Source organism: Gossypium hirsutum, chromosome A05 (assembly GCF_007990345.1).
Source record: "Gossypium hirsutum isolate 1008001.06 chromosome A05, Gossypium_hirsutum_v2.1, whole genome shotgun sequence".
Taxonomy (NCBI): domain Eukaryota; kingdom Viridiplantae; phylum Streptophyta; class Magnoliopsida; order Malvales; family Malvaceae; genus Gossypium; species Gossypium hirsutum.
This window is the reverse complement of record NC_053428.1, coordinates 33,754,685-33,779,506: the sequence shown is the minus strand read 5'-3', so window position 1 is coordinate 33,779,506 and position 24,822 is coordinate 33,754,685. Positions and strand designations below refer to the sequence as shown.

Genomic DNA, 24,822 nt, shown 5'->3' with positions numbered 1-24,822 from the left:
AAGAATTGGATAATATATTTAATAAATTTGATAAATTTTTATAAATGTAATTCTAATTATTCAATATTGCTTTTATTTAATAAATATAATAAATATATTTTTATATAAAATTTTAAGGTTTTCTTGAAATAATATGGCTTAATATCTCTTTTGGTCCTTTTATTATAGATAAATCATCACTTTAGTACTTATACTATTTTTTATTAGTTTAGCTCTTATACTTTATTTTTGTTATCAGTTTAAGCCCTTTACTTTAATTTTGTAATCTATGTTATTCCAACCCAAATTTTTATTAAAAAAATTAAACTAACCATTGACCGCCATGTAGAAGAAAAAGTGAAAATTTCACTTGAAAATCTTTAAAAAATATAACAAAACTAAAAAAATCATTAGAAATCCAAAAAAAAACCTAAATAAAAAAAGTCCAAAAACAAATTTATAAAAAATAAAAAAAATCATAATCTATTTTTGAAAATTCTAAAAAATTAAAAGTACAAGTATATAAAACTTTTTAAAAAAATTAAAAATTTCCATAAAGTTTAAACAAATGGTTTATTTGAAATTCTAAATTTTTTCAGAAACTTTTTAAGAATTTTATGTTATTTTTTTACTAAAAAAACTCGAAATTTCTTTAAAATATATAAAAGAAATTCTTAAAATTTTTAAATGTTTTCATAAAATTCTAAAATTTTCTAAAATCAATAAATTCCAAACAAACAAAATTTTAAAATGTTATGAAATCTTTTTTTTTGCATACTTATAATTTTTATAATTTTAAAAAATAAATTATAGTTTTTTTAGTTTTCATAATTTTCTAAAAAAAATTTGGACTTTTATATTTTATATTTTTAATAATTTAAATCTTCTATTTTTATTTTTTAAGTGATTTTTTTGACACATTATGGTTGGTGTAAAGGCCCAAATTTGCCAGGGCCAAAGACCAAATAAATAAAACCAAAATAAAAATAATTAACAATCTAAATTTTTACAAGCCCAAAATTACAAGGTCCAACGCCCAAAACACTTAAAAATGTTCAGAAAGCCAGAAACCCTAGGGTTTCTGGCGCCGCTGCTCTCATGCCACGTCAGTGCAGCTCGTCCCAAGGCCTGACATCCTTTCTGTTATTGTTTCACCAAAGTAGCAAAAGGTTCACTTCTCTCCTCCGTTGGCCGAGAGCCGGACCTGCAAAATAAGACCAAAAGAGTACAGAAACAGGGCAGAGAAACAGTAGCAGAAACGAAAGCATAAACAGTAGCAAATATAAAATCAAATGTACTATTCGGCTATAAAAGCCACCACAATCCATGTAATTTGGACACAAGAATAATCAAAAGAAAAACAAATAATTTCAAAAGGTAGCGATTTTTCTATTTTATTTTCAAAGTAAATAAACAATAATAGGTAAATAATAAAAAACGAATCTGGTTCACTTAACGCCGTAGTCGGAGGGTTCTCCGGTTTAGAGAGTGGCGAGTCTGTGGGCTCGCCAAAAATCTCATCGGCGGCGAATGGGAACCAAAAGGTCCCTTCATTTTCTTTTGTTTTTTTGAAATTTTGGTGGATTGTTGGATGTTTTACCCTCAGATCAAGATTAGAGAGAGTGAAAAGGCCAAAACGACATTTTTTTCGTGAACTCTATCTAACGTATACGGCAACCGTTGTCGTTGACACTGTGGCTCGACAATTGGAGTTCGAGGAGGGTGAGAGAGCAAAGGGAGAGCTCTCAATTTTTTTTAAGAAATGGTGCAGAATGAAGTTTTTTTTTAAAAAAAATTAGCTTTTATAAGCCTTGTAAAATGACGTCGTTTAAGGGCTATTCCAATAGCCCAAAACGGCGTCGTTTTGACATGACTCATATCCGACCCGATCCATCCCCTAGAATCCGTGTGTTTTTGTTGGAGGGGAAATTTACGCGATCAATCCTTCCGCTTTTACAACGCGTTTCAATTTAGTCCTATCTTTTTTTCTATTTTTTAAAATTTTACCACAAACTTTTATTTTTGCTTCAATTTGGTCCTTGGACCATTTTAATGGGTAAGCACCTAAAACGGTGCCGTTTTAGGCCAACCCTTGGTCCGACTCAACCCATTCCAAAATCCGCATGTTTTCTTAGCGCATGGGTTATTTGCGCATTAGGCCCTTCTGCTTTTATGGCCGTTGCAATTTAGTCTTTTTTTTTCCTTTTAAGTTTGCCTGATAATTGTATTTTATTTCATTTAAATCCCTAAAAGAAACGACGCCGCTTTGGGGACAGGGAATAATTTCCCAATTGGTCCTCCCACCTTCACGCGCGTTTCATTTTGACCCTTCATTCTCCCTTTTCTTTTATTTATTCACAATTTACCCCTCCTATTTCATTTTAATGTCGATTTAACCCTTATTTATTTAGTTTGGACTCTTCCTAAATTATTAATTTTTATGAATTAATTTTTTTACTTTTCATATTTTATTTTATTTATTTATTTTCTATTATTTATTTTTTGGTCTGTTCTTGTATTTATTGTGCATTTTATTTATTTGTTTTGGCCTTTTTTTTATATTATTATTGTTGTCTTTATTTTTTTGATATTATTATTATTGTTATCACTATTATCATTTTTCATTATTATTATTATTCTATTATACATATTATCGTCATGATTTTTTATTATCATCGTATTTTTATGTTTTATTAGTTTATGTCGCATCACCATTCGTTAAACATGAGCTTTTCACGTTTTAGCCATTTTTTCATATATACCATACTTTAATAAACTAAATACATATCGTTTTAAATATTACATTTGTTATTATTCAAAAAAGGAAAATTTAAAAATAGGCAATGTTTTGTATTTGGAGATTCGAGAAGTCGTATCATAACTTATGGGGTTTCGATTTTCTTGTTGAATCTAAATCACCGAATATCCTCTTAAAATCAAAATACACAAGATTTAATTAAATAATAAAAAATGTGAACTTATTTTTTGATATTTTAAGGTGTTGTATTCTAACTTACAGGATATGATCTTTTGTTACCTCGAGATAAGATGACCTTTAACATACGTTTCGATTTATTCAAGCGATTTTTAAGTAAAAATAACATTAATAAAGAGGAATCATATTTTAAATTCCTTTCGAGTTTTCAACTTTTAACACTAAGACATCAAGTAATCAACTAGGTACCAATTTTGGGCATCAAGAGGGTGCTAATCCTTCCTCGTGCGTAACCGACTCCCAAACCCATTTTCTAAATTTTGTAGACCAAAAATCGTTGTTTTAGTAAATCGAATCTTTTATTAAAAAGATCAAATTACGAGGTAATCAGATCACACCTCACAAAAAAAGGGATTGGTGACGACTCTCATTTTCGTTTTTTTAAACAAAAAGTCGATTTCAAAAAGAGTTTCAACAGTTGGTTTAATTTTTTTAACGAAAAATCAAATTAAAGTAATGGGCTATACAAAATAAAAACACGAGTCAAATTGATCAAAATTGACCATTGCCAAAATGATAATTTAACTAAAATTCATTATTTTCATTTCACTTAAGAATATAATTAAATTTAATTAAAATTTGAGACATAAGACTTTTATAGATTATTAATATAGTACTTTATGAATATTGTTGTTATAGATGAAAATGTGGTATAAAAGGTAACAATAAAACATAAAAATTGGTTTTACAATAAATTTAGTTGTTATAGTAAAATGTTATAATATAGGGTTAGTTGTACATTTCCACTTAACCTTTGAATAAAATTATGAGATTGTACTATTTATAATCGGTCATATCACACGTTTTCGGTTTAATCGTTTTGGTCAATTTAACTACTGATTTGATTAATTTAAATATTAAAATAAATAAAATTTTTCTAAAATTTTAAAAATAAATAAAATAGAGGAAAAAATTTTAAAAATAAAAATAAAATAATAGAAATAGGAAAAACCAATTGGAAATGGATATAATAAATAGCCCTATCTCTCCCATAAAAAAAAGCACATAAAGCCATAAAGGAGAAGTCAAAATACATTAACAAACAGCTTAACTTTGTTAATATTTTACAACGCAAACAAACAAACAAAAAGTTTGCTAAAAAAAAACGGCTGGCCTCACCTGAACTCGACGCGGCCAGCAGCAGTTAGAGACGACGGTGGCGACTTCCGAGCTTCAAGGCAGCAGATACAACAGCAGCTGGAAAGGGGCAACACCATAGCACAGCCTCTTATTTTATGCCTACAATATGATGCTATTATTATTATTAGACTAAAAGGTTGTTGACATTACCATGCCCTTTTTAATTACATTATTATCAAGTGAGTAAAATTTTTTTATTTTAAAATTTAAAAAAAAAATTAAATTTGTTAAAAAGAAAAAGATGGATAATACAATGTTTAAGCCTGGACCCCATCAAGTTGACTTGCGTATTGGGCGTTGGATAGGACATTGGTGTCACCAGAGAAAAATTGCTTAAAAGTAACAGAATTGGTTTGAAATTATTTGGTCATTCATTACTACACGAAACGATATTGAACCATCCTCATCCCTAAAGTCAACACAAAGTTTTGATTCTTTGACAATTTTTAGCCTTGTTTTCAATCAGTGGGGGTCCATCCAGCCATATTTGAATATATAGAAAACTCAAAAGAAAATGACAGAATTTCTGTCTTAAGTCCCTTCACACTTTTAATCCAACCCCTTATTGTTGAATTATCAATCAATTCCCATCTCAGTGCTGCTCAAGGTTGAGCCATGTACTTCTCTGGAGAAATTGTCATTTCCTCTTTCTTTGAGGCCTTGTTTGCCAACTTAGTCTCTCCTGATACCCTCCACTTCGCCACTGAAAAACAGGTTCAAAAGGAACTTAACAAGCTGGAGACAGTACTGAGGACTGTCCATGCAGTGCTTGCTGATGCAGAGGAGAAGCAATTGAAGGACCAGCATGTGAAGATGTGGTTGTCCAAGCTCCGAGACTTGGCTTTCGACGTCGACGACATCTTGGACGAGTTTGCTACAGAAGCTCTTCGTAACAAGTTAAAGAAAGATAAACAAGCGCACCGAAGTAAGGTAAGGAAGATCATTCATAGCTTCACTGCAAGTTTTGGTCCGAATGCTTTCTTGTTTAGATATAAGATGATGAACAAGATTAAAGCCATTAGTTCTAGATTGGATGATTTGATCACTCGGAAAAATGAGTTGCAATTAAGAGAGCTTGATGTTGGTAGGCCTAAGAGAGTCATTGAAAGACCACCAACTAGTTCTTTGGTGAATGAAGCTCTTGTTTATGGTAGAGAATATGATAAAAATGTAGTGATTGATTTGCTTTTAATGGATGGTGATACCGACGTTCAAGTTTCTGTCGTCCCCATTGTTGGCATTGGAGGAATTGGTAAGACAACTCTTGCTCAACTAGTTTACAATGATAATAAGGTCCAAGATCTTTTCGACGTCAAAGCATGGGTGTGTGTTTCTGAAGATTTCAATATCGTTAGGATAACAAAATCGATTTTGCAGTCGGTCACTTGTGATGCATCATGCAATGATGTAAATGATCTGAATTTGCTTCAAGTCAAATTGAAGGAGAAGCTGTCCAAAAAGAAATTTCTGCTTGTTTTGGATGATATTTGGAATATGAGTTACAATGATTGGACCATCCTTCGATCTCCTTTCGAAGTAGGGGATTCGAGAAGCAAGATTCTTGTGACAACGCGAAACCAGAACGTCTCATCAGTTATGAAAACGGTTCCGGATTACTCATTGAAAGAACTGTCAAATGATGATTGTTTGTTCATTTTAGCTCAACATTCCATAGGAGCCAAAGATTTCAGTGGTCATTTGGACTTGAAAGAACTTGGAGAACAGATTGTGAAGAAGTGTAAAGGCTTGCCCTTAGCAGCTAAAACAATCGGAGGCCTGCTTCGAACTAGTGTTGATCCAGATGCATGGAAAGTTGTATTGGAGAATGAGATATGGAATTCATCAGAAGAGCAAAGTGGTATAATTCCAGCTCTAAGGCTGAGCTACTATCACCTTCCACAACATCTAAAACAATGTTTTTCGTATTGCTCAATTATCCGTAAAGACTATGAGTTCGGAGAGGAGGAAGTAGTGCTGTTATGGATGGCAGAAGGAATGTTGCAACAAGTAAACACTAAAAGGCTGCAAATCGAAAAACTAGGTAGCATGTACTTTCAAGATCTTGTGTCAAGGTCTTTCTTTCAAAGATCTAGCAGGAATAAATCTCAGTTTATGATGCATGACCTCATCAATGATCTAGCTCGATCTGATGCAGGAGACATATGCTTTAGACTAGAGGGTGATGAGAAAATTTCGAGCTGTGCTCGATACTCATCCTTCATCGGAAGTAGGTATAATGGATTCAAAAGGTTCCATACATTCGGTGATGCAGAGCATTTACGAACATTTATGTCATTTATGTTGCCAAATGATGGAGACTGCTACCTATCTAACAGTGTTCTTATCGATTTGTTGCCGAGATTGAGATGCTTAAGAGTGCTCTCTCTCGAAGGGTACTACATCACCAAGCTACCAGATTCAATTGGTGATCTGACACATATCCGCTACCTTAACTTCTCTTACACTAAAATCAAAAGCCTTCCCGAATCTATATGTACACTCTTCAACTTACAAACATTGTTGTTGAGAGGCTGCGATCGCCTTAAACACTTAGGGTCTGATTTGAGACTTTTAGCCAATCTACAGCGTCTTGATATTACTGATGCTAATTCAATTGAAGGGATGCCGTTTGGAATCGGTGAATTGATTGATCTCCAGTCAGTGTCCAACTTTGTTATAGGCCAAGGTGTTGGATATCAGATAAGGGAGCTGAAGAATTTATCTGATCTCAAAGGTCAACTTTCTATCTCAGGATTGGAACATCTTGTCAATGCTCAAGATGCAACGGAGGCTATGTTGTTCAGTAAGTTCAGCCTTGATGATCTAGAATTGAAATGGACTGCGGACGTGAAAGGTGATTTACAAAACGCAGGAGTCGAAAAAGAAGTGTTGAGCTTACTTCAATCGCATAAGAAACTTAAGAAACTCTCCATCAAGTGTTATGGTGGTCAGACATTCCCGAATTGGATCGGAGATTGTTCATTAAAAAATTTAATGTTCTTAGAGTTTGAACATTGCCACAAGTGTATTTCATTACCTGCACTTGGACAACTGCCGTTTTTGAAGGCCCTTTATGTCAAAGGAATGGATTATGTCAATAAGATAGGTGTTGAGTTCTATGGAGAAAATTGCTCAAATGCATTTCCAGCATTAGAGATTCTTCGTTTTGAAGAAATGCCACAGTTGAAGGAGTGGAATACATACCAAGCCGATGAGAAAACCGGAAACTTCAATTGCCTCCGTGATCTCTCTGTCAAGAAATGCCCCAAACTGTTGGGAAGCTTACCAAGCTATCTTCCTTGCTTGGAAAAGCTTGTGATCCATGACTGTCAACTATTGGAAGTTTCAGTTCCAAAGCATTCCAGGCTGTATGAAATAGAAATTGTTGGCTGCAAAAGAGTGAGACATGATGGCTCTTTTGACCTTTGCTCAATCAAGAAGGCCACTCTCTCAAATATCACATGGTTTTCTTGTTTAAAAGGGTTGATGTTAGGCTTATCACAAACAGAGTTTATTCGGGTCGGTGGTTGTAGAGAGCTTCCTTCCTTGTGCCACAATGGAGCAGGATGGTTAGCACGATCAAGTTTCCTCCGGAATTTGGAAATCTTGAACTGTTCTCAACTTGTTTCAATGGGGATATCCATAGGAGAGCAAAAAGAAGAGGTGCAACAAATGTAAACACTTTGCAGTCTTGAACATCTAAGAATCAAGCATTGTGAAAAATTAGAGAAGTTATCTGCAACCATGTACAATCTTACATCCCTTAGGGAGCTAGAGATTGTAAAATGCCCGAAACTGTTGTCATTTTCACACGATAACTTGCCTCTTACGCTAAAAGGGTTGGTGGTAAAAAATTGTGATAATTTGAAGTGTTTATTAGATGAAGATGGAATGAACATCAGCAGAAGATCTTTACTTAGCCATCTGATAATTGAACGATGCCACTCTCTAGCATCTTTATCATCAGCAGGTGATTTACCTGTTAAGCTTCAACATCAGAAGATATGGAGTTGTCCAAAATTGGCCTATTTATCATCAAGTGGCTACTTACCTGTGGGGCTTAAACACCTGTGGACAGACACTTGCCAAATGCTGGAATCCATTGCAGATTCAGTTCACAACAAAACTTGCCTTGAGTCCATTTTTATTGCCAGGTGTGAAAAAATTCAGTATCTGCCAGATGGATTGGACAAGCTCAGCCATCTGCAGCAACTGCATATCGAATGCTTTCGGAATCTGGTTTCGGTTTCCAGGTTGCCCTCAACCGGCCTACGTGTGCTGCATCTAAGCTGGTGCCGTAAACTCCAAGCTCTACCAAATGGCCTGCATTGCCTTACATATCTTCAGGAACTGCAGATATCAAACTGTCCATGTTTATTAACCTTTCCTGAAGAAGGTTTCCCTACAAACTTGACTTCGCTTACAATCTCAAAACCAGAAATTCTTGAAGGACTGATCCATTGGGGATTCCATAAGCTCACTTCTCTTAAAAGACTTGCAATCTATGGAGGATATTCAGATGGGGTAATGTTTCCACATGAAGGGAACGGCATGATGTTGCCTTGTTCTGTACGCAAACTCGCCATCAGCGATTTCCCAAATGTCGAAACCCTGTCTTCCAAGGGCTTTCAAAACCTTCCCTTCCTTGAATGTTTGTCCATTGTTAAACTTCCAAAGCTGAAATGTTTGCCCGGAAGAGACTTGCTTATGTCTTTGTTGGAATTATATATCCATGACTGTCCATTGTTAAAAGAAAGTTGCAGAAGGGATTAAGGGAAGACTAGTCCAACATTGCTCGCATCCCTTTTGTTCAGATTGATAATAGAATCATCTATGATTCAGAGGAAGAAGAAGAAAGTGATTCAGAGGAGTAAAAGTGATACAAGTCCAAGGTATATTAATATTACTCCAATTCTTCATTTTTCATAAATTCTTCAACACATTCGAAATACAGTTACGAAATATGAATTTTTAAATAAATTTTAACCTTGTATATATTCATATATGATATTCATCGGAGTTTCATAGATTAGTGTAACTAATATCTGAAAAAAATTATTTATTTTCACTTCCTCTTTTGGATGCAGTTTGGGATTTGGGAAATGTATGATCCTATATAATACCCTTCAGCAGCAGCAACAATTCTAAACAGTGTCAGCAGCAGTGACACCCCTGATATCCCAATTTTTCTTTTCCTCTACATTATTTTATGTCCCATACATTTATGTTTAAATCTTTTTATTTATTTGTATTGAAGTTCAGTTAAAATAAAAAAAATATAACAATATAAAATACTTTAATATAAATATTAAAAATATATTAAATTAATAAGTTATATTTAAAAAAATTATAAAAAATAATATCAACTTATTTAATCGAGCTTGAATTAATTATTTATAAATATAGTTGAATTTAAAAAATTTTAAAACTTATATTTTAAATAGAATTAAATTATATTTAAACAACTATGTACAACATTGATATTATACATGAGTTTGATCTAACCTATGGACATTTTCAATCGAGCCAGCCCATAGCTCAATTTTCTGAAAATTTTACCTAAATCTATTCCAACCAGGCTTGAATCTTAAAATGTCCATTTCACTACTTAATAAAATATTGAGAGCATATTTATATATTTATACAATCAAATTCAAATAATATTATTAATTTTAATATTAAAAATTTAATTCAAAGTTGGTAGGAGTGAAGTTAGAATTGTTAATAAGAGGGGTCGGGGTATTTTTATAAAATATACATGTTTAAAGTACAAGTCGAGCCTATTTTTAACAATATATTTTTAAATTCGAGATAATCTTTATTATCAAAATTTAGAAAAAAAATTAAATGCTCAATTTATATTATTTAAGCTTTTTTACTTAATAATATTTAAATACATTTATATTTAGATATTGCAATTATTAAACTTTATTTTTATCAGATTAATATTTAGATACTAATTTGTATTCATTTTTTAAATTAAACTAAAAATTATAAATTCTATTAAAGGAATCAAATTTTAAAAAAAAAATATGGGGGATCAAACACAAATTTATCTTTTTTTTAAAAAAATACTAATTATAATATCAAAATAAAAATTTTAAAACTTGAGGACTTAATAATTATTTTTAGAAATTTAGAGAAATGCCAACCCCTTAAATTCACCTCTACAGGTTGAGCTGAATAAACTTGAACTGCGTAATTAGTTCTTGGATAAATATGCCATAGCCGATGGTTTTGAAATTTTCTTTTTAAAAGCAAAATCTTGATTTACATTTTTTTTATATGTACAAGTGTCATCATCTGTTTTATTGTTTGAGTTTAATATTGTTCAAACTGGGAGTGGTATTTTGGTAAAACCCTCCCTATAATGTTGATTCCAAGATTAAAACTTGATTTAAATATCTCAAAAAGAAGTTCACCCTCACTTCTTCCAACCATTTGTTGATAAAATAGACTTAGATTTTGGTAATATATATGTTGTACAAAAATTCAACACAACTATACCAAATATCAAATTTTAGTGTTGCAAATTATTAAAAACATTTAAGTTTACATAAATATAAAATACTTTAAATACGATGGTCACACAATAAAATACACGAACACAGGGATAAATAAATTAGGGAACAAAGCTACAATTTAGGTGCAGAGCTCACGGGCAACACCCAACCTAGAATTTGGCACATCGAAAAGGATCCTATGGTTCTGTTGCTGCATATTGGCTATCACATTCAGCACAGAATTCACATTATCCGGTGCCGATGCCATCGCCAAACATGTGATGCTGCCTGCAGTGCTGTGGATTAACAGATTGTTTTGTGGCAATGTCACGTTCATGTTGGTGAACATGAACGTTATCGTCGGAGCCACAATCGGGACTGTGTAACATGTGTCGAAACCGCCAAGAGATGTTACGTTGGCCACCTTAACTCGTCTTCGAAACTCGTCTTTGACGGCTACATAGGCTGGTTCAACTAGCCGGGTGAAAACAGTACCTGAAATTTTAGATGCCAAAATTATTGTGATATTTTAAATTACGCTTTTTTTTAATTAAATTTCATGAAGCATTTAATGAAAATATTTAAAAAAAAATCAAAAGTAAGTACACTATATTCAACAGTTGCAATTGGAATACAATAATGCAACATGTTGTCATTATTACGTTCTCAACTTTAAAGACAACTGATAAGATTGGAATTATGCCTAACACAAAAAATAGCTTTAAAAAATTCAACATTTAAAGTTTGAATTTAATTTAATAAACATATATTTTAATTATATAATATATTATATTTTTTTTTATAATTTTGCATCACATAAAAATTAAATAATTTTTTTTTAAAAAGCAAATATTTTGATAGAATAAAAGGCAAAAAGTACCAGAATCAATAATGGTGCCACCACCGGTGGTAGGATTGAAAGCAATGGCAGATGGTGGGATATCAACAACTTTGTTTCCAACTCTAATTCCAATCAAATTCACAAAGTAAAGCGATGGTCTCCTGGGGTTCTTCAGTAATGGGGTGTATTTGATCCTCACTGGCTGCCCAACTGGCCCAAGTCTCAATGACCCAGAAAAGTTGGCGGACCTAAAATTAGGCAAACAGTATGAAAATGTGGATTGGTACAGGTCTTGGGTCTGAGATAGAAGGGACAATGGACCTCGGCCGAGCCCCAATAGACCTTGTGGTGGCACCGAGTTGCCGGTTGTCTTTTGCAGGCAACCGAAAGTGTAGCTCGAGACAGAGTCGTTGGCTAAGGTGAATGTGTCCTGTGAGAGGTTTGCTGCAATGGTTGAACCCCCGTAGGTCATGTTGAATATGCAAGTGTTGCCACTGCCATCGCAGCTGGGATTTTGTACCTGACTCCATCACGTCATGCAAGTGCTTTTAAGATATTAGATTCATAAGGTACATGGAAAGTTGTTAGATTGGCAATGGATCAAAGTGGTGCAGATGTTGGGATTGTCTTGTCCATATTCTGTTTCACTTTGGTACCGCATTCGTGCAGGTGGATGTAATTAGTGAAGAGAGAAAGTGAAAGTGGAGCAATCATTTATTAAAGCTAAGGATAAAAATCAGATTGGATCCTAAATCAGTGGTGAATCCATGTTGGATGGGTATAATAAGTCAAATAAACATTAAATCAGTCAAAAGCTAATTCAACAGCTAAACATATTTAAAAAATCAATATTAAATATTTACATTTAATAAGTATTAAACCAATAAATTATTTCCGATTGAGAATTGAAAGTAATTTAATTTTTGTATTTTAATTCAACTATTCATATATTTTTTGAATTATTTCATTTTAATATATTTATTTTTTTAATTTTTAAAATTTTAATCTACATCTAAAAGGTCCTAGTAAAATCTAATTATCTAAATTCTACATTTAATATACATAAAGTTATAAATTTAATCAATATTTCTAATTAAATTATTTTTAATCTTTATATTTTTCTAATTTAAATGTATTAATTAATTTTGGTGAGTAATATAAAAAAAACAAGCATCACATAAAATAAGCCCCATCAAATTTACAAAAATAACTAAAAACTACTCCTGCACCCTTTGGCTGCCGAAACTTTACAAAAATAACTTCCACATTTGGAGCAAATCTGTGTAAAATCTTAAGATGGATAGGGTTTTGGCATTCATAGGAAGTTGCGGAGAAATGAAAGGTTGGGAGGTTACCTGCTTGCATTGAGGAGCTTGGCAGCCGAGGGACTGGAAAGTGGTGGATTTAGCATTGTCAAAGACAGTAGAAGAGCAGCCAAGGCAGCCAGTGCAAGGTATCCAAGCGGCATCATTGCTAGTATCCATGGCCATAAGCAAGGTTTGAGGTGGGGTTCCAATGCTGGCCCTCACGATATAAGTGGGACTTTGCACAATCTGCCTGCCAGAAGCTATCGGCACCACAGATTTCTTAGCCACCAGGCTCGACAAATATTGGAGCCTGGCCTGGTCCTTGGCTTGTGTTTGGAGCACATCTTCTTCCCATGACAGTGGCTTTGAGGGCCTGAAGGGTGAGCAGGGACTGTAAATATGGAGCACTTGGAGGTTTGAATCTTGATCTTGGGTCTCACATTTGGGGTTCAATCCTTGGGCTACTGAAAACAAGAAGAAAACCAGAGAAAATATGTGGGTTTTCATAGTTTTCTCGGAATGTGTAAATTTGTTTGATGGTTTAGAATGATAGAATAGAAGTGGGAAGCTTGCCTTTTAATTGGATTGGAGTGTATGTATAATTATATAGGAGTGGGGAAACCTTCCAAGTGGAGTGGAGTGACATATATACTGACATATAGTTTAGTGGGTTGTTTAGCATAACAGACTGTATTCCATTTGCTGTTTTTGGAGGCCAGGACCTCTCATCCTTGTCCAATTCTACCTAAAAATAATATCTATTTGAATCATTTTCATGTATATTATTCGCCTTATATTTATATTAATTTTTAATATTAAAATAATATTTTAAATATTATATATTTATACAAAGCTAAATACTTTATTAATTTATGTTACATAAAATTATGTGGTCTACAAGTAATATTTTCTCCACTTTCATCATATTTTCAACGCATTATGTCACAATGAGAGAGAAAGAGGGATTTGAGCATGTTCTAGGGGTCAAGCTTTATTTGAAAATCTATAGGAAAAAAAAATGAGTTTTTCATTTTTCTCGTGTGTGTGTGCGCTCATGAACTTCTGCTTGCCAATTTAATAGAAAAACTAGGAGATTTTATTGCCACTTTACAAGCAGCAAAAAGTGGCTTTTGTGATATGATAACCCTTTTCTTTAATGTTTATAAATCAACATTTGGAGAATGATTTGGTAACATCTTTTTTTTTCCTTTTAACTTAAATTTAATGATTTGGTTCTCCTGTAATATTATAATTTAAATCTTGATTTTGTTAAATATTTCAGCTATTTTATATGTACTATTATTGTTGTAATTAGTTACTAATATTTCAACTATTTTATATGTATTGCAGATAAAATACTTAGAAGAAGATTGCGAGATCTAAGTATTATTCAAAATTCTCCAAATTCGGAAGGAACAAATAGTAAACAACAGACTGCTATTGGATCTTCGAATGTTTCGAATACAACTGACGAACTTGCAGAAATTTAAAATAATGTTAACTTTAATTTACATACATGTTGACTTTTATTATTGATTTTTGTTTTAAATTCTTATATTATAATGTAGCATTTTTTTAGCTGAAAGTGGTGGGACGCGCAAAACTCGAGGACTTACGCTATTAAAAGATTTATACGAGTTAAATTCTATCAAGCGTGTCTGTAACAGCCCATTTTTAGTCAAATCGAAACTGTGGTTTCGAGACCACAAATCTGAATTCAAAATAATTATTTTATTATTATTTTAATGTTTACAGCATGATTGAATGATTGTGTGAAAGTTTCGTTTAAAAATTTTATCGTTTGGTTAGTCAATTTGATAAAAAGGACTAAATCGCGTAAAGTGCAAAAGTGATGTTCTAATAGTTAAAGATACTAAATGGCTATGGAATTATGTAATTGAGGGATTTATGTGGCTATTTTACCATTTTTTAATTAAATGGACAAATATGGACATTAGATTAAGTGTTTTTAATATTAATAGCCAAGGTTAAATAAGTAATTTAGTAATAAAAATTAAAAATAAGTAAAACCAAAGTCCAAATTTTGTTCATCTTTCTTTCTAATTGCTGAAATTGAAGAGGGGAGAAACCATTTTAGGGTTTGAAGCATTCAGTCACTTTGGTGTTCAATTGTAAGACCATTTTGTCCCGTTTTTAATGATTCTATGTTTTTTGAGATTATTGCAACTAGGTCTAGCTAGCCCAAGGACTAATGTGTAAAATTTTTAAAGATTTTGAATGTTTCCATTGATGAATAAGCATGTATTTTGAATTTTCTTGATAGATTATGAATGCTTGTTGATAGATATATAAGTTTTGTTAGGTGATTTTTAATGAAAATGCAAATTAGGGGCTAAATTGTGAAATGTGTAAATTTAGTGGTTAAAATATGAAATAAATAAAAATTTTGGGCTTCTATAAGCATGATAAATATTCAGCTAGGCTTGGGTTGTGATGAAATTGAATGAATTTTGTTTTACGAGCTTAAGGACTAAATTGTAATAATTTTAAAATATTAGGGGCAAAAGTGAAAATATGCTTTAATGAGTGTTTTGGATTTAAATTGAATAGAGAGATAATTAAATAAGCTAAATTTGATATTATATAGATCAAGAAAAGTGAAATACGGATTTAGATCGGGGAAAGAATAAGGTCTCAGATTAGTTGACTCGTGTCATCGTTTTTACATCCGAGGTAAGTTTGTATGTGATAAATTTCATTATAAATATATTTTAAATGCTTTGATATTGCATAAACTGTAATTACAAGACTATGGATATGTTCGACAATGATTCGACGACGATTTGGTATTCGAAATCTCAGTTGAACCTTAGGAATAGATTTGGATACTAGTGACATGTCATTAGGGGATTAATATGATTATGTGATCCAGGTGCTGGTCTTATACGTCCTACCGGTGGCTGAGTATACCGGCATGTGTTGCGAATACTTAACAATTTGTGTGAGTAGCACCGTGTAGCTATGTCTTGACCCACAGCTTATGTGAGCAGGCTCGTTGATAGCTCTAGTGTAAGCAGTTTATGTGATATAAGATTGAGATAGCTTCAGCTATATATGTGGCACTTCGGGTGTGAGTTTCCCATGTATCCGATAGTATTCCGAATGGTTCAATGGGTAAATGAAAGATATGGATGTGTATAAGATTGATACGAAATGGTACAGGTATTACATGAACCGTATAAGCTTAAATCGAAGAAGTTGTGAAGTTCATATATACAATTAAGATTGAAAATGTGAAAGGTTTGTTAGTTAAATGAATTACATATTGATTTGTTCAAATTGATGATTGTATATTCATGTTAAGATTGAGTTTATTTCATACGAGCTTACTAAGCTATGTAGCTTACTTTGTTTATTTTTCCATATTTTTTTAGTGACTTCAAAGCTAGCTTGGATTCGAGGATCGCCGGAGACTTCGTCACATAATCCTACTACCACTTTGGTACTTTTGAGCTTATGTTTTAGTCATATGGCATGTATAGGATTATGGTCATTTTGGTTATGAATTGATAATGATTTTGGCCATTTGAATTGGCTTGTGAATGTTCTAAGTTTGGTTTATATTTATAGCCATAAGTGATGGCTTATTTTGGGTTATTTTGGGTGATTAAATCATGTATATATATATGTTTGTGTAAATAGCTTGTGTGATGTTTTGAATGTAGGATATGTGATGCTTGTGATAAATTAGTATTATGGATAGCAAATGGTTGAAATATGAATATTGATATGCTAATGAATCTAGGCAGTAATGCACATCTGAGTTTGGTATAATTTTAGATGGCATATTATGTACTGATATGTTTTGTATTGGTTGATGTTGGAAATGGTATAAATGGCATTTGTTTGAGAGTAGTTGAATGCCTATATGTGCCATGTTTTGTGCCAATTTGGTTTGTTGTAGGTTTATGCAAGTTGGGTGGCGAAATGGCTTGGTAAATAGCCTATTTTTGTCCACAAGGGTAGAGACACGGGCGTGTGTCTCAGTCGTGTGTGACACACGGTTATGTTACACGGCCGTGTGTCCCCTAGTGTTGAAATTAAAATTAAGTCAGTATGCTCCACACGGCCTTACAGACGGGCGTGTGACTTGGCCATGTGGTATAAGTTAGTATACCCTACAGGTTTAGCACGGACTAGCACACGGGCGTGTGTGTTGGCCGTGTCACCCAAGTCAGAGAGTTACACGGGGTCAGACACGGGTTGGGACACGGCCATGTGCTCCCATTTCGAATGTCCACACAGCCTGCGACATAGGCGTGTCTTTGGCTGTGTGTGAGACACGGCCGGCCACATGGGCGTGTGTCCCCTGTTTTTGAGAAAATTTCTTAAGTGTTCAAAAAGTTTCCAAAGTTATCGGTTTAGTCCCAAACCACTCCCAATGCATGTTTAGGGCCTTGTAGGCTCGTATTAGGGACAAATTGATTGTTGTGAATGAATTGTATATAATTTGATTAATTGTATGTGAAATGTATATTTAAAATGTGTTATACGTTCGGTAATGCTCCGTAGCCCTATTCCGACGTTGAATACGGGTGAGGGTGTTACAGTGTCAAAGTAGCTAGAAACAATCACGGTCAGCCTATTGGATCAGAAGCTCGACTTTTAGCAAGATACTTGGGCATTATATCACGAAATGCCAATCTGTTGCCTATCAACTACAAGTCATGGCATCATATTCTTGATAATAACAAGAATCAAGCTCTCGATAATATTAAGGTAATAACGTGAATGTAATTTATAATAATTTGGTTTAAGTTTCATTTATATTAACTTTCTAAATTTGTGTTATTTACAGGAAAGATTTGCTTTAGAGGTCTTAGATAATTATGTGAAGAAGGAATTAGGAAAAAAATGGAGAGACCATAAAAGTCCTTTAAAAAAGGAATATTTTAAGAAAAATATAAGCCTCAAAGAGAAATTACGAAATGTCTCGCCGGGAATGTTGAGGTACTAATGGGAAAATGCAATTAGGTTTTGAAATTCAAAGAAAGGAAAGGTATTACGTACTTCTAAACTCTTATAATTATTTTGGTTTATAGTATTTACTATATACGTAATAATAATTTCATAATGTAGGATCATGAGTAAGTTGGAACTACAAGTAGGCAAAAACAAAAATTCACGCACATAGCTAGGTCAAAAAGTTTTGCTTGTGCAGCTGATAACGAGGTATTTTGAATTTATTAATTGTGTCAAATATTAATTACTTTCTACTAAATAATATTTTTCCTACTATATTGTAAGAACTGTCGTCTGGTAAAAAAGTTGGAAGCCTTCAAGTTTTTGATATTACACATAAAAAGAAAGATGGATCTCCTATGACTACTGAGGCTGCAAAAATTATGGTATATTTACTTAACAAAATTTAAACTATTTTAAATATTTATCATGTTTAATTATAATGGTTTAATTCGTCATTTGTAATGCAAATAATGTTAAGTTATGTAGCATTTGTTTTGATTATATATTTCGTTTCTAACTCTTTGATTGATTTATTAGAAGAAACTAAAGGATAAAAGGGCGGAGTATGAAGCGATCGCTTCGAGTGATAGTTCTGTAAATCTTGACTATATTGATAACCGAATTATTACTGAAGTTTTGGGTCCTGAAAGGTATGGTTGGGTTCAATTTCAAGGATCTTTTGTTAGCCCAACCCAATATTTTGGATCCAACTCGCAACAATACATGCTTTCGGGGAATCAGGCTCAAGCTGAAGTTCAGAGGTTAAGAGACTAGATGGCTCAGATGCAAGCGAACACAATTAAGTAAATTGCTCAACTTAAAGAAGAGGCAACATCGAGAGAAGTAGAGGCTCAAAGAAAATATGAAGAACTCCAGCTACAACTTAAAGCGGAGGCAGCAGCAAGGGAAGTAGAGGCAAGCAGAAAATATTATGAACTTCAGCGACAGCTTCAAAATATGATGAAGATGTTTCAGCATTCGCAGAATTAGCCATCTTAGATGTTTGTTTTCTTATTGTAAGAATATTTTAACATTATAACTTTTGAATATACTAAATTTTGTTATTTCATTTATTGATTTAGATCATATACATATTTCTTTCATTGGATTTGAAGTATCATTCAGATTTGCAGTTTTTGGTTGGACTTGATGTTACAGGAAATTATGTTGACAATTCAGGTTCTATATGAATGAAAATGGATTGTTAAAAATCTACTAAAGTTAGTGGCGTTTTTTCCACAAACACCGTTAAAGATTGTGTTCTTTAGCGGCGTTTATGGTAAAAGCGTTGCTGAAGGTCATGTTCTATAGCGGCGTTTGTGAGAAAAGCGCCACTGAAGGTCATGTTCTATAGCGGCGTTTGTGGGAAAAGCGCCGCTAAAGGTCATGTTCCATAGCGGCATTTTTGTGAGAAATGCTGGTAAAAGTCATGTTCTATAGTGGCATTTTTCCACGTAAATGCATAAATGCCATAAATTTTAACAACGTTATCTATAGCGGCATTTTTTACGACGCTTATCAAAATACCGCAAATAGTTTCTAAGATGCTTCAATAGTTGCAAATGAATAATAAGAAATGCTGCTAAAAACCTGTTTTGCTGTAGTGAAGTAAGAATTATACACTATTGTGAATATTTTCTAAGGTGTTTCAATAATTGCAAATGATTAATAAAAAATTATGCCACTTTTGTCATTAATTAAAAGTTGTCCTTAATTATAGTGATGAGTTATGTCTCTTAAATTTAAGAGTTTTGTTTTTTGATTATTAACAAATAGTCATAATTATTCAAGTAGATATCTATTGAATAATTATGTTTATTGCTAAATATATGACTATCCATTTGGATAGTTATGTCCTTATTAAGAAACATGATACCTCTTATAAATAGGAGTGAAATTTCATTTGAATAACACACCCAAAAACATAGAAACAAAGTTTCTTTTTATTCTCCCACCATATTTTATATTTCTAGATTATTCTATATTCTTTATAGAAATTGATATCCTTGCTATGCACTGCTCAGTGCTCAGTGGACTGTTTCCGTCAGTGCAAAATGTAGACAGTCATTGGGCTTCATTATATCCTCAAGGTTCATTTGCCAATAACTCTTTTGCACACCATAATATAGGTGGGAGCTAATAAAACCTTAAAGAAAGTGGTATTAATATACACGTTGAAGCCATTGTTAATTTCTAATAAGTTTATTTTTATCCCTACACACCAACGTTGTGAAGGTAAACAATATTGATGTTACTTGGTTGCTTTCTACTATTTATGTCGGTCCCTATTTTCAGGAGTGTTTTCCCTTCTAAGAAAATCTTAAATTGATTCATGATGTTCATTATCTGTCTTGGTTATTGGTTGCTTATTTAATAATGTGCTTTCTTTCATTGATAAAAGAGGAATAATGCTCACTTAAATGCTTTTTAGAATTGCTTGGATTCTTGGCTTTTATCTGATATTCCTTTTACTAGCCTTCATTTCACTTTGTCCAACTTACATTCGAGTTCAACACTTATACAAAAATGATTTAATCTTGCCCTTACAAATTCATCTTTGCAAACGCTCTTCCTTGAGGCTTCGATTTCTTGCCTCACCCATACCTATTCGAACCACTACCTTGTGCTACTCTCTTTTAAAACTCATAGCCATTGCTTTTTGGTCCCAAGCCCTTCCGTTTTGAAACAATATGGTTTCATTACCAAGGTTTTTTTCCTTCTCTTATCGTCATCTTGGAGTGAAGGTTATCTTAACCTTTTTGCTTCTATAGGAACACTCAGCTAGATATTTCTATCTGGAACAAGGATATTTTTGGCAATATTCATGATAAAAAGAAAAGACTTTTGGCACGACTTGTGAGCTGTTAAAAAGCCCTTTCTCATCACCCCTCGAATTTTCTTTCATCCCTTGAAAAAGAAAACCTTTTGATCAATTAGAACTCCATTCTGGATTTCAAACAAGATATGTGGGCTCTTAAATCTCGTTCAAATTGGATTTTAAATGGTGAAAGAAATACAATTTCTTTTCATATTCCACCTCAGGGTAAAAGGAGAATTGATGATCGCTTTTATGGTAGTTTTTACAAAAAACATTGCTAGAGCTAAACTTCAAAGGCAGTGGTCTAGTAGTAAAAGCAACGTCGGAGGAAGATGCTTGAACCAGCCTCAGACGGGTCTCCTCGAAAATAAGTTCTTTAAGAGCAATGTCTGTAACACCCTAAAATTTTAAGAATTTAATTGTGAGAATATGAAGTAATTAGATTTCTATATCTCTGGTTCTGTGCTATGCTTTTGTGTTTAAGGTCTGGAGTTTGAGTTGCATTGTTAAAAAGTTTTGTGATTGTTTTTAAAACAACCTTCATCCATGCGTTTTGTAATTAAGCTCAATTGTAGGTAAATTAGTGTCAAGAATGAGCCTGCTGGTTCACTGGTTAAGCATCTATCTAAATTTTGTCTAGTCCCCAGTTTGAATCCCGTAGTATGCGTTAGAAATTTTTTTTTCCAATTGCCAGAAGGAGGTGGTTAATTTTAAATAGTCTGAAAAATTTATGTCGTATTTCCTTATGTTTTTTCATTAAGTTTATCTTTTCTCAATCCTTCTTCTTATTTTTTATTTTTCCTTCTTCGGTATTCAATTCTGCATTAATTGAGAATTCTTTATTGCCTGTAAGGTCGACTGTTTGATTATTGAATAAGTTTTACTGTTACTTTTCTCTCGTTTTGCGAGTTTCACCGAGTTAACAAAATTATGTCGAAACAAGTTTTGCTCGGTTGTTTGAACACTTTGTTTAACCGTTCGATTGGTTACCTTTTTAGGCAAAGTTATTGTAAGAGACGTTAACCTGCCGTGTTAGTCTAATTTCCCCTGTTTCGTACAAGGTGAGTGTGCGAATTCAGTTGGGTTGCATTAAATCTTTCAACATGTTTTTGGGGGTGGGTTGATTTTGCTAAATTATTGAAATTGATAGTATAATTGATTAGTAAATGATTATTTAGGTTTCGGGTAGTCTCAGTAACGTTTCTCCTTCAAAGTGAAATCAGGTACATATCGAAACTCCTAAGTTTGCAAGTCTTAGTCACTCGATATGGTGGCTGTCGACGCCACACAGCCAGGCTCACAGGTATGTGTTCAGGCCGTGTGACCCACACGACCGTGCGTACGACCGTATAGGTGGCAATGTAACTCACTGTTCATCAATTTGGAGTCATACGGACAAGGCACATGGGCGTGTGTCCAGGCTGTGTGTAGCTATGTTAGTGCAGGGTTCACATGGACATGGGACACGAGCATGTGTTTAGGCCGTGTAACTCACTGTTTGTGATTTAGAACCACACAAATAAGCACACGGGCGTGTGCCCAGACCATGTGAGTCACACGGGCGACGGCGCGACCGTGTGTCCAAGTCATGTAACTCTCTGTTTACATGTCAGACCCACAAGGGTAGAGGGCATGGGCATATCTCAGGCCATGTGAGCCATATGGGCAAGGACATGACCGTATGTCCAGGCCGTGTGGTATTGTAAAATAGGCTCGAAACCCCTTTTTTTTAAGACGTAAATGTTGTTTGTGATTGATAATGATTTCTCCATTGTATGAATGATCTAAATTTGACTAAATGAGAACTCTCTGATACTCTACAACAGATGTATTAATATTATAATTGTAAATGTATTGTGGATAATTGTACTTTGCATTTGCATGGGTTGGGATGTTATAAGGAAAGAAGTAATCTACTCTGATTCAGAGGTTAAGCCACCATGTGAATTATTTCAATTCTGGCGCTTTGTCACATTATGATCCAGCAACTAAGCTGTGTTACTGTAAACGTGTCAAAAAGACACATTGTGGTGTGCAGGGTTGGATAGGCATTGAGTGTCCTCAACGGTAAGTTGGGATGGTCGAAGATGGTATGTAGTGGATGGGATTTAGGAATATCTGCATCTGAATCTAATCTGCAATATATATATGAGTTTGTATATAACTGATCTATTTTGAACCTGAACTGTAAATAGTTCTATACCGAATCGAATATCTAAATTTGGAACTACTTTACAAATGAATATTAATTGAATAAACTTATTTTACCCACTGAGTTCTCAACTCATTTTGTTTTTTATTAGATTTTAGGCGATTCCCAACCTTGAACGGGGCAGCGCAGCGGATGCTTGGTAAAGCATTTATCTTTTCTTAAGTAGTATATTAGGACTTCGATAAACGATAGTAGTATGAATTTGGAATATTATATACTTAGTTAGTTTTATGATGAAGGTCTTATGAAGCATGCTTTAACTTTATCATATTATTGTGTGACATTTGGTAATCGACGAGGTAACTCTCTAAACAAGGGCTGGACGTCCAGGTTGGGTTTAGGGTGTTACATTCAGTGGTATCAGAGCCAGGTTAGACAATACTCAGACTGTGTTTGGGCTCATAATGTGTGGGAAAAGTAGTTAGTGACAATTTAGTATTTGAATTAATAAAGGAACACTGAAACTTTAACGACGACTGAGCCTTCGACACTAGCCCTCTAAGTATCTCTGTTCTATTATAAAGATTGTGATAACTAAATTGTTATTAGTAAAAATGCTTTGGATGTGAACTGGTAAAATTCTTCAGTTGGATGCCTGAACCAATATGTGTACTCTGACATTGTAGCTAGATTGTCATAATTAGTTTGCGCGGTAGTCATGGGCGTCGAGGACTCCAAAGAGGAGCTCGAGCAGAGTCATCCTTTATGGGTAGTATGCCCAATCTGGAGACCACCAAAACTATTGGTACTCCCACTGTTGAGACGGAGTCCTAGACTCTGACGGCTGAGAACGACGCTTTGTCCCAGACCATGATACTGGTACGGGAGGCTGAGTGTCAGTTACTGAACGACTCATTCAAATGGGGCTGAATTATTCAAGAGTTTCATAGGAGTCACTCCCACTGTTGCTGAATATTAACTTGAGGCTACCGAGCGTATTATGACAGATCTTGACTGTACTCCCACTCAGAAATTGAGGGGTGTTGTGTCCCTATTCCAGGATGAAGCTTATAAGTGGTGGTTAACAGTTGAACAGGGTGCTAGGGCTGAACAGGTGAATTGGGACTATTTCAAGAATACCTTCCAGGGTAAGTATGTGAGGGCGAGTTATGTTAAGATTAGTTGACGTGAGTTTATGAGCCTAGTTCAAGGCAACCAATCTATAGCTGAATATAAAGCCAAGTTTTTATGACTAAGTAGATATGCACGGACTTTAGTAGTGCTCGACTACGATAAGTGTGTGCGATTTAAGGAGTGATTGAAATATGACCTGCAAGTTCTGATAGCTCCTTAGAGGGAATGGGTTTTTGTGGTTCTAGTTGACAAAGTGTATATAGTGGAAGAAGTGAAGCGCATTAAACTCGAGCATTGTGATCGTGAGAAGGATCAGAATAAGGTTAAGAGGGACTCGGGTTCCTCTGGTTTTGGTAAATGCCCTAAGAAGCGGGTGAGGTTTAATAGGCCCCCAAGGGCCAATGCACCACCTGTAGTGACTGAGATTCAGTTTTGTGGTGAATAGGGAAGCGCCATCCAAGCGAGTGCTAGAGGAAGTTAGGAGCATGCCTTTGTTGAGGGTCGATGGAGCATTGAGTTAAAGATTGCCCTCGTTGCCCAGATTTAGTGTTAGCTACGGCACAAATTCTGACTCCAAATTCTGTTCGGCCTCTGAGAGAGGTTCAGCAACCATTCAAAGGTTGTGCTACTGGTAGAGGCAGTAGTAATAGATCTGGGAGAGGACAGTGAGCACCGAGTAGAGGTGCAAGTCAAGTTGAGACTCGTCAACTGGCACTGGTTTATGTGGCGAGACACTACAAGGAGAGCGATAATACTGATGTCATTACAGATGCCTTCTTTATTCAATATGTTCTGTATTATGCCCTCATTGATATTGGCTCTACTCACTCGTATGTAGCTAGTATTGTTTCTGTAAATCTGGGTTTAACTGCTAAGAATATTGCTAGAGAGTTTTATTTGATTAGTCCGTTGGGGCAGTCAATTCGAGTTGATAGAGTATACAGGCGGGTATCGCTAGAGCTCCAGG

At 34.1% G+C, this 24,822-nt stretch overlaps 3 protein-coding genes across 3 annotated transcripts; 2 read left to right on the top strand and 1 right to left on the bottom strand.

The window, feature by feature from the left end:
• Positions 1-4,706: 4,706 nt before the first annotated feature.
• Positions 4,707-9,378, top strand: LOC107904411 (putative disease resistance RPP13-like protein 1). The gene is made up of 2 exons (XM_016830773.2): positions 4,707-9,006; positions 9,202-9,378. The coding sequence occupies exon 1, from the start codon at positions 4,730-4,732 to the stop codon at positions 7,790-7,792; it is 3,063 nt and encodes a 1,020-aa protein (XP_016686262.2). The 5' UTR covers positions 4,707-4,729; the 3' UTR covers positions 7,793-9,006; positions 9,202-9,378.
• Positions 7,859-8,887, top strand: LOC121228915 (putative disease resistance protein At3g14460). Its single transcript, XM_041111935.1, has one exon. The coding sequence runs from the start codon at positions 7,859-7,861 to the stop codon at positions 8,885-8,887; it is 1,029 nt and encodes a 342-aa protein (XP_040967869.1).
• A 1,247-nt stretch (positions 9,379-10,625) lies between the features above and the next one.
• On the bottom strand, positions 10,626-13,535 carry LOC107904412 (aspartyl protease AED3). Its single transcript, XM_016830775.2, has 3 exons — positions 12,814-13,535; positions 11,498-11,978; positions 10,626-11,112 (listed from the first exon to the last, which is right to left on the bottom strand). Exons 1-3 carry the CDS (start codon positions 13,270-13,272, stop codon positions 10,757-10,759), a joined length of 1,296 nt encoding a protein of 431 aa, XP_016686264.2. The 5' UTR covers positions 13,273-13,535; the 3' UTR covers positions 10,626-10,756.
• Between the last annotated feature and the right edge of the window lie 11,287 nt (positions 13,536-24,822).

What these genes read in the sequence shown, in the direction of transcription:
- LOC107904412 (XM_016830775.2), bottom strand. Translation starts at nt 13,272, where the DNA reads ATGAAAACCCACATATTTTCTCTGGTTTTCTTCTTGTTTTCAGTAGCC. An exon ending in AAGCTCCTCAATGCAAGCAG is followed by an intron (nt 11,979 to 12,813) that starts GTAACCTCCCAA and finishes TGATGGAGTCAG; the next exon opens with GTACAAAATCCCAGCTGCGA. An exon ending in TGGCACCATTATTGATTCTG is followed by an intron (nt 11,113 to 11,497) that starts GTACTTTTTGCC and finishes CTAAAATTTCAG; the next exon opens with GTACTGTTTTCACCCGGCTA.
- LOC121228915 (XM_041111935.1), top strand. Translation starts at nt 7,859, where the DNA reads ATGTACAATCTTACATCCCTTAGGGAGCTAGAGATTGTAAAATGCCCG.
- LOC107904411 (XM_016830773.2), top strand. Translation starts at nt 4,730, where the DNA reads ATGTACTTCTCTGGAGAAATTGTCATTTCCTCTTTCTTTGAGGCCTTG.